Below are 16,456 nucleotides of genomic sequence, written 5' to 3'. Positions count from 1 at the left end.
TCTCACACATGCAATCTTCCATCAGTGTGGACAGAACACCATAAATACTCTGAAATACTCTGACATTGTTTCCTGCTCTACTATTCAGCCAATACCACTATTGAATCTACAGTACGAAAAATACAGCCTGACCAGGGTTGCCAGTACCAGAACAAAGGACCCTTACAAGCTTTTTTTTTTTTTAGTGATTCAGATTTATTCATATAGTGTAGCTAGTGTAGTCATTGAATCACTGTAGTTGTGAGTTGGTTCTTTTTACTAAATTGAAATCATAGCCAGTATATTGGAGAATTGGCCAGTATAGTCCAATTCTCCAATTTTTTTTTTTTTAAGTAAACAAAACCAACCCTTCAAGAAAACAAATAATCAAAAAAACCTCCTTTTTTTTTAGTGAATCAAATCCACTGATAGAGTGTGACTATTGTTGTGCACTGCTACCTGAACAAATGATTCTAAGGAGTAGGTTCTATTTAGTGAATCAAAAACACCAGTGTAGTCTTGATTGCCAAATGAATTTGATCATTCAGATCCATACAGCACAAATGGTGTGATCTAACTGATTCCCAAACAAATGAGTTGGTTCTTTGTCGAGAATCCGAATCATACAGTGCCAGCAGTGTAGTTCAATTCCCAATCCTATGATTCTTAGAGTATAAGCTGTTTTTTTAGTGATCCTGTAATCCAACTGAATCCTGAACGAATGGTTCTATTCAGTGAATCAAAAATATACAGAACAACCAGTGTAGTCTGATTACCGATTATTGACCCTTATGAGCTGTTTTTTTAGTAAATCTGATCTGTTCATACAGTGCAAACAGTGTAGTACAACCGATTCCTGAACAATTGACTCAAATGAGTTGGTTCTTTGTAGTGAATCAAAACCATACTGCACAAAAAATATAGTCCAATTCTTGAACCAATCACTATGATCAGCTGCTCATTAATGAATCATATCCATCTTTTAACCGTGACTGGTGTAGTCCAACCAATTCCTGAGCGAATGACTCTAAAGGTTTGGTTCTGTTTAGTGAATCAAAAACACAGTACAACAAGTGTGGTCTGATTGTTAAATGAATGACCATACAGCCTGACTAGTATAGTCCAACCAATTCCTGAGTAAAAGACTCTATTAGTAAAGCAAAAATAAAGCACACCCAGTATAGTCCGATTCCAAAAGGATGTCCTTTATGAGTAATTTTTTAGTAAGCCAAACTGATTCCTGTACAATTGTATTGGTTCTTTGTAGTGAATCAGAAACATAAAGCACAAAGTGTATAGACAGTTTCTTTAGTGAATCAGTCACATGGAGCTTGTAACTCACTAATGTTGTACTTCATGCTTGTGTGTCTGATTTTGTATTTGTAATCCAGGTTTGATGTTTTTCCTGAGTGTATTATGTGATGTGTCCAGAGGACAGAGCAGATTGGCTGCATTAGCTCTAACAGAATACTAATGATTCAGTCACTAACACTTAGAATTTAAATGGCTTTTCTCTGTCTGTCGCTCTGACAGGTGGTGCACCTGGCACGTAACCTGGTCTACTTTGGCTTCTACCGCTTTAATGAGCTGCTCTGCCTCACGCGCACCCTGCTGGCCATCCTGGACATTGTCCAACCCACTTCCACATTTATGTTCAAACTCAACAAGAGCCCTGAGGGAGGTGAGACCCCATTTTAAAGCTGTCTGTTTTCTCTCCAGTAATGCTTCTTCAGTGTTTGTTTTACAAGATAATAGCTGCTTGTCCTTGAGGCAGTGTAACACTTCAGGCTGTGTTTGTGTAGGTAATAATGTCATGCGTACCATCCACGGTGTGGGTGAGATGGTGACTCAGATGGTTCTGAGCAGAGGCTTGATGATGCCCCACTGTCTCCCTGATGCTCAGCCAATCCACGGAAAGCAAATCTGTCTCTCTGACAACGAGAACGTCATGGTGATGGACACCAAGCTCAGGATTATTGAGATTCTGCAGGTGATGCCCTTATAGACTGTTGCATGTCTAGTGCAATGAACTAAATTTATCAGTTATACAACACCAAACTCAAGTGTTTGGAGATTGTTAAATGTTGGCATCCTTTTATATTTAATCTTTTCTATTTATAGTTCATTCTGAATGTGCGACTCGATTACCGCATCACCTATCTGCTGTCTATCTATAAAAAAGAGTTTGGCGACCAGACTTTGGACACTTCTGTTTCAGTGGCAGAAGTTCCTGTCATGGCTGGTGAGAGTTTTCTGGCATACAGTAATATAAATTAATTCCCAACCACACCATGCAGTTGATTAGTATTTTTTGTTTCAAGGGTATGTTTGTGTATGTTTTAATATTACTGTGGTACCTTCCAGAGCCAAACATTGAAGAGATTGCGAAGAAAGCAGAGAATATGTTTTCTGGAAGGTGGGGGAATGATTTCTTGAAATATGTTTGTTTTTTTGTGTTTGGTGTTTAAAATATGATTGAACCATTGTGATGCTCGAATCAGCACCGATACTGTATATCGGTATCATATTCAGTATCAGTCAGACTATCGACATAATAATATTGTGAAAAAATGTTCAAATTAGGAATAATGTTCGGAATAATGTTTTCTATTTTAATATATTTTAAAATATGATTTATTTATATGATAGCAAAGCTAAAGTCATTTTTGAATCGGCTCTTGTGTTGTTGTGTTCACAGTGCTAAAGAGAGGAGCTCGGTGGACCTCGATGATGAAGGTGGTCAGACGTTTCTGCGGGTGCTTATTCACCTCATCATGCAGGACTACCCTCCACTGGTCTCCGGCTCTCTTCAGCTCATCTTCAAACACTTCAGCCAGAGAGCCGAAGTTCTGCAGGCCTTCAAACAGGTCTCACTCTCACTCATACTATTGACTTCTTATCAATGTATGGAGACTGGCTCTGGTTTTTAAATGGTCTGTTTTAATGATGGACCAACATATTTGCCAATTAATGATGGTGTTTGTTTTGCAGGTCCAGTTGCTGGTTTCTGAGGAGGATGTGGAGAATTATAAGAAGATTAAGGCAAGCCTGGACCAGCTACGTCTGACAGTGGAAAAGTCTGAGCTGTGGGTCGAGAAGAGTGGAGGTTATGGCAATGAAGACAATGCTGAGAATCAAAACAAAGAGCAGAATTTGGAGGTGTGAACCTACTGGCAGGAGAAACACTGCAAGCATATTGCTAAATTATAATATAGCAGATTTACTATTTTGCTAATAATAAGAGATTTACCAAAATTATATTATATAAATGGTGATAAACTCATATTATTGATATTAGTAATAAAATAATTATAATACACATTATGTTTTTATCCTTGTAGTTTATTAATCATTTTTTATATTTTGTTGTTGTTGTGTCAGAAAGCAGAACGGTGTTGTTATCGTTAACTAAAACCATCAAAAATCGTGTTCATTTATTGAAATGAAGCTTATATAAATACTTTAGATGAAAAACTTTGTTAAAAAACTTTTTTAATCTTATTTCAACATTTTTATTTTTCAACAAAAATAAAATCTAAAAAATATAATATAGTAATGACAAAAGCACATAACAAAATTACTATATATATATATATATGATATATAAAAGCATATATATAATAAAATTACTAAAAAAAACTTAAAATTTAAATTGAAAACAAAAATGTAAAAAGCTCACTATAATAGTAATAGATAAATAATACTCAAAAAATACTGAAGCAGAAATAAGAGTTATGCTCTGTTATGAGACACAAGCAAAAATAATCTGTATGAGTATCAGTCATAGAAAAGCAATATGAGTGGTAATACCTGACTGAGTGTAATTTCTGGTTTGCAGGAAGCAGGTATCTTAAGCCCAGTGCAGGATGGGAGCGGTAAACCTCAAATAGACAGCAACAAAGCCAACAACTACAAAATTGTCAAAGAGGTGGGAACTTTTTCACTAAATGGTCCTCAGCTCCACACATGAAAGATTTCCGAGACAGAAAAGAGTATAAAACTTGTGATTTTGTGTCTGATGTTACGTAGATCCTGCTGAGTCTCAGTAAACTCTGCTCTCCCGGTAAGAAGATCCGTGTGCAGCAGCAGAGGCTGCTGAAGAACATGGGAGCTCACACTGTAGTGCTGGACCTCCTCCAGATCCCATATGAGAAGGTGAGCAGACATTACTTTAATTCTTCTATAATCAGTTCAGTACTTTGTAGATTCCACAACCAGACACTAGTGAAGTTTGTTCATTAATTTAGAAGAGGTTTAACCATAAATCGTAACCTTATCATATGGTGCTGTAAAATTAATCTAGACTCTGAGATTGTCATATTGAGGTCCTTATACTGTCAAACTCTTACTGCTCCATCTTTAGGGGGACGAAAAGATGGACGAGATCATGACTCTAGCCCACACTTTCCTTCAGTACTTCTGCAGAGATAATCCTCAGAACCAGGCGCTGCTGCACAAACACCTCAACCTCTTCCTCACACCTGGGGTGCGTTTCACCGGGGAAATGAACATTAAATGTCCTTGCTATTAATAATAGATTATTTGGAATTCTCATGATATTTTATTTGCTTCTCTCAGCTTCTGGAGGCAAAAACTATGTGCTACATCTTCAGAAACAACTACCACCTGTGCAATGAGATCAGCGACCGCGTGGTGCATCACTTCGTGCATTGCATCGAGACCCACGGCCGTCACGTGCAGTACCTGCGCTTCCTCCAAACCATTGTGAAAGCCGATGGCAAATACGTGAAGGAATGTCAATGCAAAGTCATGAATGAGGTGAGGAGGATAGATTTGAATTTAATGCGTGATGGAGGTATGTGCACTTCAGATTCAAAGCCAATCATGTTAATAATACTCATAATATTAAAATAATATTTTTACACATTTAAAAAAAAAATGAATATATTTAAAATATATTTTATTATAGTTATCAATAATTCAATAATATAGAAAATCAATAATTTAGACAATATTTTAATACTCGTTCTTTTATCACTCTACACTTATTGCCCATATAGACTTCCATTCACAGAAGAGTAACTTTATATGAGTTTGTAGAGCTAAATCAGACATTGTGTTTGTTTTGGACTGTAGCTGGCGAACGGAGGAGAAGACGTGTTGGTTTTCTACAATGACCGTGCCTCCTTCCCTGTGCTGCAAAATATGATGTCGTCTGAGCGAGATGAGAACGATGCTCTGGAGTACCACATCACTCTGGTGGAGCTGCTGGCAGCCTGCACCGAGGGCAAGAACGTTGATACAGAGCTCAAGTGCAACTCACTTCTGCCGCTTGATGATATTGTCAAAGTGGTCACGTACGAAGGCTGTATTCCAGAGGTGATGGAACATTAACCCTACCTGAATGTTCTCTTGAAAAGCACACCATGGCATATTTGAAAAGTGCTAGAGCTGTTATGTTGTAATTCTGCTTTTATAAGTTATCTAATGACATTTGTCTAATAATGGAGAACATAAAAATGTTTGCTTACACTATTACAGTATATCACAAGTTAAAAGTTAACTCTCAAGAACATGTACAGTATTGATCCTTACAAAAAATAGATGTTGAAAATGTAAAACCGTGATGGTGTCAGATGGAAAGACCATAATGTTTTGATTTACAGTAGACAAAATAAGTTTGGGGTCAGTATTTTTTTTAAAGAAATAAATGCTTTTGTTCTGCAAGGATGCGCTAAATTGATCATAGTTGACAGTAAAGACATTTAGATTGTAACAAAAGATTTCTATCTCACATTAATTCTGTTCTTTTGAACTTAAGCTAAGTCAGCATATTAGCAGCATTTATGAAGGATCATGTGACATTAAAGAAAACATACATTTTAAAATATTTTAAAATAGAAAACAGTTATTGTTGTTTTTATTTATTTTCTATTATTTCACAATTTTACTTTTTTATATTTTTTTTTATCCAATAAATGCAGCCTTGTTGACAAATAAGAGACTTCTTTCAAAAATATGTTAAAAATATTGAATATATATTTTTGGCCACACATTTAAAATGTATGAATGTCACTGCATTAGATATAATAATATACCAACAAAATTACTGTAAAAAAAATTAGGGTTAAAAATAAAATAAATAACATCATTTAAAATTAATCAATTATTTTTTACAAATTTGGCTTTTTGTCCAAATACCTTTTTAAGGGCACTGTGTACCATTGTTCTGCATGATTACCAAGTACATTTACCATGGAATTTACCTGGTACTCTAGGGTACTTCATAGCATTACCAAAAAAAAAAAAAAAAACGTTGTACCATGTCCAAAAAATGTGATTAAAACCATAGACTTTTTATAATTGACATCAGGTAGCCTTTTTTAATATCGCTTTTATATCTTGCAGGTAAAAATAGCATACGTAAATTTTGTGAATCACTGCTATGTGGACACCGAGGTGGAGATGAAGGAGATCTACACCAGCAATCACATTTGGAAACTCTTCAGCACTTTCCTTGCAGACATTAGAAAGGTGAGAACTAACTCTCTCTTTTCCTCCCTCGCAATTGTGAGGCATAATATACGGGTTTAAGGAGCTGTTTAGATCATCTGTGACTGATTTGTGCTTGCTATGTGGGTGCTAAGCATCCTGAACTGATGTTGTTGTTGTTGTTGTTGTAGGTGACTGACAGCTCCACAGACAGGAAGCAAGCTGATACATCCCTCGAAAAATACGTCACTGATACCATCATGGCCATCGTCAAGGGCTTCTTTGGCTCACAGTTCTCTGTCAGCAACTCAAACCTGCAGGTAGAGTGAGAAAGTTCAATTCACGAGCACCTCACCTCATCTCAGTCTGACGTGAAGAGGAGACATACTCTCCCTAAGCTCTATGAATCAGTCATAATGTTGCTTTATGCTAGTTGACATTGAGATATTCATATCTCTTCATCAGGCCCATCAATCAACTTTCATTGATCTGCTGAAGTCTGCTTGCAAACTCTACAACTGCACCTGGCTCAACTCCCTGCAGAAGACTAACATTGAGGGTTGCATCAAAACCATAGCTGACGTCGGTAAGTTTCACATCTGGTAATGAATATAATTGCGCCATTAATCATAATGCTAATTTGCTGACATGTTTTTAAATATTGACCATAATACCATATTTCCATATTGTTGCAATGGGCACTTAAGGAAATAAAAAATTAAGAATGAGAGATATTCCAACAAATAAAGCGTAAGAAATAAATCATTAAAAATGTAAAAATCATAAACAGATAACTAGATAGATATTAAGTCAATAAAGGTAAATAAATTAGGCCAAATAGACTTTTCATGATAGAAATTGTGATTTTAAACCCTAGAATAAGAAATCGCTGGACTTTGATGCGTCCAGTGTAGACAGCCTCACCAATGAGACAACTGTTGCATAAGGTGTAGACTCGATGTTAGACAGTCTTGTCTGAAAAATACTATTAAAATTGTCCTCAAAAATAGAAGGAAAATACAGAAGAGTGTTTGTCATCAGTTTTTGAGATGTTTAACATGCTAAAATTGCATAAGAGAATGCATAAAGGTTACAAATGCATGTCCTCCCTCTAACTCTGTCTAGCTAAGAGCCGGGCCATCCCCATTCCAGTGGACCTGGACGGTCAGGTCAATACCCTGTCACTGAAGACACATACTAGCATGGTGCAGCGTGCAGTGAAAGACTGGAAGCTGTCAACCCGTGGCCGACCCCGCAAGGAGCCCTTTGGAGCCCATGATTACCGGATCATTGAGAAACTACAGGTAACGTCACCTTTAAATCTAAAACTGGCAGTGTTATACCCATTCACAGTTGTAGGTTTATCAAGGCAACTGACCAATCAGAATTAAGTAGCGAATTTTCTGAAATATAAGTTGCTTTTTTATCATCTGAAGTGTGCTGTGACTTATATAATGTAATTAAGATCAAGTATGTAAAACATACATTTGTATTCATGTCGAATGAGATAACAGTAATAATATTTGTGTATGATAAATTATTTTTGTCTAAAACATTACCTACTACGTGTATGTGTTTCAGGGAGTCATTGTGTATCTGGAGGAGCAGTTTAGTCCACAGGTGCAGGCAGAGTTTTCTGTATTAGTAGACGTGCTGCAAAGTCCAGAGATGCTGTTTCCTCAGCTCCGCAGTGAGGATGGAGCCTTCATGTCTAAGTGAGACACACACGCACACACATCAAACAAATTAAAACCGTGCGTCATACTCCATGAATATATTAAACAGGTCCAGTGGCACTGTTAAAAATAGCCATATGTATAGGTATGACATTATAAATCCCTGAAAATTTCTGTTACCTGCATAATCTGTTGTTCTCAAAGAATATACATTCTCAAATATTTGTAGTTGATGTGTCTGGTCAAGTTGCCAGTTACATGTTTAGGATGAAATGTGATCAAATATTTTCTCTCAGGCTCATCAAACACACCAAGAAACTGATGGAGAAAGAGGAGAAGCTGTGTATTAAGATCCTGCAGACCCTGCGAGAGATGCTGGATAGGAAAGAAATATTCGAGGAAAAGGTAAGTGTGATCGGAACTTTCTGTAACCTTATTCTGGCCGTTTTATTCCCTCTTTTTTGAATGAATGAATTATTTTAGTCCATAATTATGAGAATGTGTACAAAATGTGTTTCTAATACAACCTGCCACTAACTAGCAGTAACAAGTAGCAGACCAGCTCAGGTTTTTGTAGTGAACTACAAAAATACACCTGCCAGCTGTGATGTCATGATGTCTTTAGGGAAAGTTGTTGCCATGCTAGTAACCACCAGAAGAGGGAGTTAGTGGCAAAACCAAGGATTGTGAACCTGATGACCCCTTCCATCCACCCGTAGTGCTGAGAGTGCTTACGTGTGTGCGTGTATGCAGGCGTTCGAAGTGAAGTGCAGCTCTCGGGCCTCCGCAGTGTCGTTGGCATCTGGTGAAAGCTGGGAATCCTAAAGCTCCAGACAGTTAATCAGCATTCAGCAGAGAAAGAGTCTCACGCTGTTACATAAGCAGAGGCACACGAGGACATGCTCCTGGTGTTGGAGCAAGTAGCCAAATCACCCAGCACCACAAATCAATACTGCAGAGAGCTGACTATGGCCTTGCACATGGAGAGAGAGAGTGAGAGAAAAATAAAGAGAAGGAGGGGTAGAAAAAGAAGAGGAATAAAAGACAGGAAAAGCTTAATTCCCAGTTATTGCATAATAAACATTATGACATCATAGTCATTATGACTTCACAGTGAGTTGTAGAATGTCATAAATGTAACAAGACTTGTGACAATTTTAAAAGTATACACGGATTCCATTAGTGAGATGTCAGCACAATTTCACATGCAAAAATGGGTCCTTTTTCAATAATATAGAGACATATGAAGTACAGCTTTCAAATCAAGCAGCTTTCTTTCAGTTTGTGTGGCGAGATTTTGTGACCACCTTGAACATGAACAAAATCTATGTGAGGGAACTTTTTCACCCTGCCAGTCACGTGGATTCCTATTAGAATGACTGGAATTCGACCCACAAAATGATGCCAAGGAAATGTAGATGTTACTGCATCTTAAAAGTTAGGTCTCTCTCTCACAAAAACAATTCACGAGTTTTTGTGCCCATATAATCTTAGTGTAAGTGGTAAACAGATTCAGCTTGCTGTCTGGTATAGAGGGGCTCAGAGAGGATATTCTACTCAAGCTCCGATTGCCCCCTCTATAGACAGAAAGAGAAATAAATAAATATGCATAAAAGGAGGAGATGGGGAGGAGGAGGGGTGCCGAAAGAACTAACAATGGAAGTGGTAGGCCTACTCCTCTGAAATTACGTTTAATAACTTCACTAGTTTTTACACGTCTGAAAGCGTTCATTCTCCACGGGGTTTGGCTGTGTTTGCTGTGTTGTTGTATCATAAACATTATGACATAATAGTCTTTATGATATCACAGTCAGTGGCGGAATGTTGGCACTTATTTTTGCCAATTGAACATGTTGAATCTGCATTTGTCAAATCAGAATTTGTTGAATCAGAAATTTGCCAAGCAATGGTAAATGTAACTGCACATTCAGAGTGATTCAGGTTTGCTGTCTCTCCACTAAAAAGAATTGCGTAAATTCACATATGTAAGTGTTTATTTTGGAGTGTTCATTCTCTATGGGTTTTGGGTATGTTTGCGGTGTCATTTGCATGATAAACATTATGGCATATAATAGTCGTTATGATTTCACAGTGTGTTGCGGAATGTTGTAAATGTAACATTCAAGACGTGTGACTAGTTTAGAAGTGTAAAGGTGTGGTCACATTAGCGATTTTCGGTGAAATTTCATGTGCAAAAAAAGGTCCATTGTTAAAGGTGCTGTTTGTAAGATTTTGACTCTACTTAAGCATAAAAATACCATAATACATTTGCAGATATTTAAAAAACATGATAAGTGAACATACTTGTTTATCTGAAAAACAATGTTTGTCATTTATTCTCCTTTGAAAATGTGCATTCTGGGCCGGTATGTCGGTCTCTGTATTGGTTTGTGAAACCCGCCCACTGCAAGTTTACCCAATTGTATTTCCGCACCCCGGGTTGCCAGTAGGCAGAAAACACAGATTATTTCATTTCATTCATCAAGTTTGCTTGTTCCTGTTTGTGTCGTCAATCTGGCAACCTGCATTTGCGTCAAGTCTAAGGAGGGGCCGGGTGAAAAAAAACCCTCTCCAATATTTTTAATTTGGACTGCAATACCTAGTTCAACCACTTGGTGTCAATCCTACATGCAGCACCTTTAAAGGGATACTCCACCCCAAAATTAAAATTTTGTCATTTATCTCTTACCCCCATTTCATTCCAAACCCGTAAATGCTTCGTTAGTCTTCAGAACACAATTAGATATCAAGATATTTGAATGAAATTTGATGAAAACCGGGAGGCATGTGACTGTCCCATAGACTGACAAGTAAATGACATTGTCAAGGTCCAGAAAACTATGAAAAGGATCGACAGAATAGTCCATCTGCCATCAGTGGTTCAACTGTAACGTTATGAAGCAACGACAATACTTTTTGTACGTGAATAAAACAAAAATAACAACTTTATTCAACAATTCCTCTCCTATGTGTCTCTCCAAATCAGCGTAGCTCCATTTTGGCAATTCTGAGCAGTACGTAGATGGCGTATGCTCTTCTCTTCTGTGCTCTTCAGAAGAACGTAAGCCGGTTGCGTTCTGCTCAGATTTGTCAAAATTTTGTTCATTTCTCCAAAATGGCATTACGGTGATGTTGAGAGACACAGAGGAGACAAATTGTTGAATAAAGTCATTATTTTTGAACCACTGATGGCAGACATACTATTCTGACGGTGCTTTTCATACTTTTCTGGACCTTGACAGTGTAATTTACTTGGCAGTCTATGGGACAGTCACAAGCCTCCCGGTTTTCATCCAAAATATCTTAAATTGTGTTCCGAAGACGAATGAAGCTTTTACGGGTTTGGAACGACATGGGGGGAAAGTGATTAATGACAAAATTTTATTTCTGGGGTGGAGTATCCCTTTAATGTTGAGCTGTATGAAGCACAGATCTAACAAAAGTCACTTTCAAACCAAGCAGTTTTATGATGGTCAGAGTGATCCCTTTTAGAATGGCTAGAATTCACCCTTCAAAATTTTGCCCAGCAATGGTTAATGTGACCACACCTTAAAAGGGATTTGTTTTTGTCTCTCCACCAAAAAAAAAAAGCTGGTTTGCGTAATTCCATATCTTTATGTGTTTGTTTATTTTGGAGCGTTTGTTCTCCACTGGGTTTGGCTGTTTGCCATGTTGTTGCAACATAAACATTAGAACATCATAGTCATTATGACATCACAGTGAGTGGCGGAATGTCTTAAATGTATTTTATTTAAGTTTAGAAGTGTAAAAGCAGTGTAACAGTGGCTCAGATTTGTTCCGTCTCTCCACCACAAAAAAAGATTTGCGTAATTCCACGTGTGTGTGTTTGTTTATTTTGGAGCACTCGTTCTCCATGGGCTTTGGCTGTTTTGCCATGTTCTTCCCGCCCTGAGAGTGGTGCTGCGGTTTCATGCAGGCCTGCTCTGCACAGACTGCCGGCTCACTGGGGAGAGAGAGAGTAGGAGGGCGAGCGAGGGAAAGAAAGAGGGAGGGAGCAAGCATGTGAGAAGCCATGTGAGGGAAGAGAAAAAGCATGGCCCAGCAGCAGGCGGAGGGATTGGAGAGGCGCGGTGTCTGCTGAGTCCATGAGGCGACGGAGCGGGGGGTGTTTACGTAATCGGCCTGCAGTGTCTGAGCCAACCTCACGTGGCTCATCATGTTCTCGCTCTCGCTCACTTGCTCGGTCTCTCCCATCATTTAGAACTTGTTTATCTCAGTGCTTTTTCTCTTAAGTCTTTGTTTTTTAGGTTGAATTTCTTTCATACTAGCTTGAAGCCATTATTTTTTTTACTCTTTTTCTATCTCTCGCCAATGACTTAGTGATTTGGTTGCTGAGCAGCAGGTCATGACTCATGAGCAGATATAATTGGCCTCTCTCTCTCTCTCTCTCTGTCTCTCTCTCTCTTGAATGATCACTTGTGTCAGCGTGGTGAGCTGAACGTGAGCGTGTGTCAGCACACAATGTACAAAATGTTTAAAATGTCAAGCAGGTGCTGTTGTTCCGCTGTAATTTTAGATATGTTGTAATGGCCAAACAGTCACAGCAGAGAACGCTGAGCAAAAAGCTTCAAAGTGGCAAGAGTATCCGTGTATTTTTCTGTTTATTCAGTTTCTGACACTATAGCAAAAGTGTGTGTAGTTGTATTCAGTAACTTTTGACTTGTGATTCCAAGGAGGGTGTGGTTTTGACTATTCCAATTTTAATTGTTTTTATGGAATATTTCAGTATTTTTATAAATTATTTATTCATGCATAATTAAAAAAAATATATATTTTCCTCTGTAATCTTTAATCAAAAACACTAACTTCCCCTAGCCATCGCTGCGATATCTCTTCTCTGATGACGTGTTCACTGGCAAATGGGTGGGAAAATAAAGCCTCTTCTCCAGCAGCCTGTCACTCAAAAATAATCGCAGCGATAGTAAATGACAACAATCCTGTCCAGTTAAACAAACCTGCCATACTTTTTTTTTTTCTTGAAAAGTCAAGCAACATTTTCTCTCAAGCCAACTTTAAAGGAATAGTTCAGCCAAAAAATAAAACAATCAACAATCAAAAAAAATTTTTGGTAACAGTGTAAAAATCAGTAATGTCACTTTTGATCAAATTAATGCGTCTTTGCTAAATAAAAATCTTAATTTCTTTCAGAAAATAGTAAAGTAGTTTTAATCATTACAAATTTGAATAAACTCTCCCTGTTACATTAAGTCAAATTGTTGATGATGACTGCTTAAAGGTGCAGATTTAAATGACTTCCGATGTTAAAACAAAAAGTTCTGAAACAAAGACCGTCATGTACTGTGCTATGTTCACAGGTTGTGTTCATAGTGGGCTACGTCAATGAAAACGCAAGCCTGTTCATAAATCCCTCTGGCTGAATTTCTAATACTGCCACCAGCACCATTTTCATGGAAAAGGGTGTAATATATGCACTGCACTGACTTTGTGTTTTTGCAGAACATGATAAATGAGTGAGTGAGCGTGGCTTGCTGCACGTGTGTAAAATCCTTCTGACAGCCAGGCCACTTCTGGTCCTTGTGTACTTTCCCTCTTTCCCAATATGTTTCCGTTCATTGCATCCAGCTCTTGTTACAAAACATTAACCACAGCCTGTTTTGGAGTGTGTTTATAGAGAGTAATACCTCACGTCTCACGAGTTGGGCGTACCCTAGAAGTAAATTCTCTCATACCAGTATTTGGTGGCTAGCTGTGTGTGCGTGTGTGTGTGCGTATATATATAAACAGGCCTCTCCCGGTTGTTGACAATTATATATACTAATATAAATATATATATAAACAGCCCCCGGTGTTACATAACAAAAAGAAAAGCCTATGCCTCAACCCTCTCGCTCTCTCTCTCCCCTCCCCTGCCTGTATTTCTCTCCAGCCAAGTTTCACACTACCGCCCGGAGGCAAAGCAGCTTTTCAGATTATCAACCTCAAACGTTTAAGCTCCTTACACACATGCAGATACACACACATCACTGCACACACAATGCTGGGCCGGGGGTGGTAGCGGGACATGTACATGCTCTAAAATGCAAGCACATACACCAGTTCTGTGTGAGCAGGTCTCCCTGATGACTGCGGTGGAATACGACGGTTTCAGCCCACACACAAATCCCACCAGAGCATTCAGAGCTCTTAGACCAAAGCCTACATGAACACAAGCACGTTTAACCTAGGGGTCTCACCAGTGGCACATGCCTGCATACCTGTTCATGGCTGTTGCAATGAAATAAAGCAAGAGGTGGTGTCCCTTCTGCTACATTGAGCATTTAAAATCTATACTAAACAAGTTGTCTTTTTGATATAAATACACAATGTGTTTTTCTGTACCTTTTTTTGCGCATAAAAACAATATACAAACCTAGAAGAAAAAAGAAATATTTATAATTCTGTATATAAATTGAAGTATATATAAGTTAAATACAATTATAAAGGGCTAGGGGATTTTGTCATAATATTTGATTGTTTTGAAGTTATTACTTTTGGATAAAAGATGATGAAAACAAATGTTTTTTGTTAGAAAAAGAAATCCTGCACATGAAGAATAGGGATTTTTTTTCCCTTCCCACCCTCATTGTTTAAATAAGTCATCAAGCATGATGCAAGAGATGTGTGGTCACCATGGAAATGAGCCCAGAACATGCTGTACTGCTCCTTTTCTTTCTAAGAGTCAGAAAAACACACCTGTAGATGATCCACAGGAGGTTCACAGTACACACAACAGGAGTGAGCTTTAGTTAGGAGACTAACTTTAGGAGCAGCGTGTTCTCAAAAGCTTAGATCATCAATATCTCTGTTGATATTCATCCTGGTCAGTTTATCCTGCATTCACACCATTGAAAAACACCATCATTACTTCATAGGGATATTTGTAGAATAGAATCTTTAAAGGAGAAATGGAAAATTTATCCAAGCAGGGCCAATGGAATTTGTTTAGCACATATTACAGGTAGACTACATGTATAGGCTGCATTTGTTTGATCAAAAATTCTAAAAACAAATATTGTAAAAAAAAATTTAGTTGTAAAATAACTGTTTTATATATTTATATAACTTATATATTTAAAGGAATAATTTATTCCTATGATGGTAAAGCTGAATTTTCAGAAGCCATTACTCCAGTCTTCACTGTCATGTGATCATTTAGAAATTATTTGAATATGCTGATTTGATGCTCAATTATTAATAATGATTCTTATGATATTATATTTAGTTATTATTGTATATTATTACTTTTGTTACATTATAAATGTATTTACTGGCACTTTTGACCAGTTTAATGCATCCTTGCAGAATAAAAGTATTACTTTTTTTTTATTAAATCTTACTTGCCTCAAAGTTATAAATCATAGTTTATCATGGTGTTCACAACAATATTAAGCAGCCCAACTGCTTTCAACATTGATAATAAAAAAAACTGTTTATTGAACACCAAATAACAAATCACACTTCTGCCAGGGGAATGTTACCTGCCTGACTACATTGTGCCAACTGTAACTGTTGAGGGGCTGTTTTTCAGGGGTTGGGCAAGGCCCCTCACTTCCAGTGAAGGAAAATCTTAATGATTCAGCATGCCAAGACATTTTGGACAATGCTATGCTTCCAACTTTGTGAGAACTGTTATTCCAGCATGGCTGTGACCCAGTGCACAAAGCAAGGTCCATAAAGACATGGTTGGATGAGTTTTGGTGTGGAAGAACTTGACTGGCACACACAGAACCCTGACCTCAACCCCATCTAACATGTTTGGAATGAACTGGTGCAGAGATTACGAGGCAGGCCTTCTTGTCCAACATCAGTGCCTGACCTTATAAATACTCAAAAATTCCCATAGAAACACTCCAAAATCTTGTGGAAAGCCTTTCAAGATGAGTGGAATCTGTTATAGCTGTGAAGAGGGCACCAACTGTTAATGTCTGTGTATTAAGAAAGCAACGTCATTAAAGAGAAGAGTGTCTTGGCACTGCCTGCAAATCAACAATCTCTCCATACATACAAGGAAAGAAATACAAATTGATATCTCTTTCCTCCATGCTTTTATTATGGTCTCAATGGAAGGCTTTGTAACAGATGTTATTAATGTTGGCTGTTTGTCAGCCCTTTGCTTGTATATTTGATATATTTAAGTGGATTCATCATGAAGATTAACTGTGCATGAGACTGTGCATCTGTGAATGTGTGCCGAGTGCTGTTTGTGTAACGTGGCGTGTTATTTGTGTGTAAATGCTCACCTTGGTGGGCTCCGAGTGTTGGGGTGTGTCTGAAAACAAGGCCCAAGCATCCACGGGTCAGGCGCTGACTGCATACAGTGAATCTCA

General features: G+C 37.8%; 1 protein-coding gene across 1 annotated transcript in view; it reads left to right on the top strand.

Moving 5' to 3' along the window:
- LOC109045995 (inositol 1,4,5-trisphosphate receptor type 2-like) overlaps nucleotides 1-16,456 on the top strand; it is a 74,503-nt gene that overhangs the window by 26,640 nt on the left and 31,407 nt on the right. Inside the window, exons 21-37 of the mRNA XM_042775399.1 lie at nucleotides 1,513-1,660; nucleotides 1,782-1,969; nucleotides 2,101-2,221; nucleotides 2,344-2,395; nucleotides 2,678-2,846; nucleotides 2,971-3,138; nucleotides 3,818-3,907; nucleotides 4,009-4,134; nucleotides 4,343-4,465; nucleotides 4,558-4,758; nucleotides 5,077-5,319; nucleotides 6,349-6,474; nucleotides 6,624-6,752; nucleotides 6,898-7,018; nucleotides 7,558-7,736; nucleotides 8,014-8,147; nucleotides 8,405-8,513. Coding sequence (XP_042631333.1) covers nucleotides 1,513-1,660; nucleotides 1,782-1,969; nucleotides 2,101-2,221; nucleotides 2,344-2,395; nucleotides 2,678-2,846; nucleotides 2,971-3,138; nucleotides 3,818-3,907; nucleotides 4,009-4,134; nucleotides 4,343-4,465; nucleotides 4,558-4,758; nucleotides 5,077-5,319; nucleotides 6,349-6,474; nucleotides 6,624-6,752; nucleotides 6,898-7,018; nucleotides 7,558-7,736; nucleotides 8,014-8,147; nucleotides 8,405-8,513 — 2,427 coding nt within the window. The remainder of the gene's footprint in view (nucleotides 1-1,512; nucleotides 1,661-1,781; nucleotides 1,970-2,100; nucleotides 2,222-2,343; nucleotides 2,396-2,677; nucleotides 2,847-2,970; nucleotides 3,139-3,817; nucleotides 3,908-4,008; nucleotides 4,135-4,342; nucleotides 4,466-4,557; nucleotides 4,759-5,076; nucleotides 5,320-6,348; nucleotides 6,475-6,623; nucleotides 6,753-6,897; nucleotides 7,019-7,557; nucleotides 7,737-8,013; nucleotides 8,148-8,404; nucleotides 8,514-16,456) is intronic.

The sequence above is a fragment of the Cyprinus carpio genome, chromosome A18, assembly GCF_018340385.1.
Source record: "Cyprinus carpio isolate SPL01 chromosome A18, ASM1834038v1, whole genome shotgun sequence".
NCBI classification, from domain to species: Eukaryota; Metazoa; Chordata; class Actinopteri; order Cypriniformes; family Cyprinidae; genus Cyprinus; species Cyprinus carpio.
Note: the sequence above shows the minus strand (reverse complement) of the source record. Positions and strands in the feature narration are given on the sequence as shown.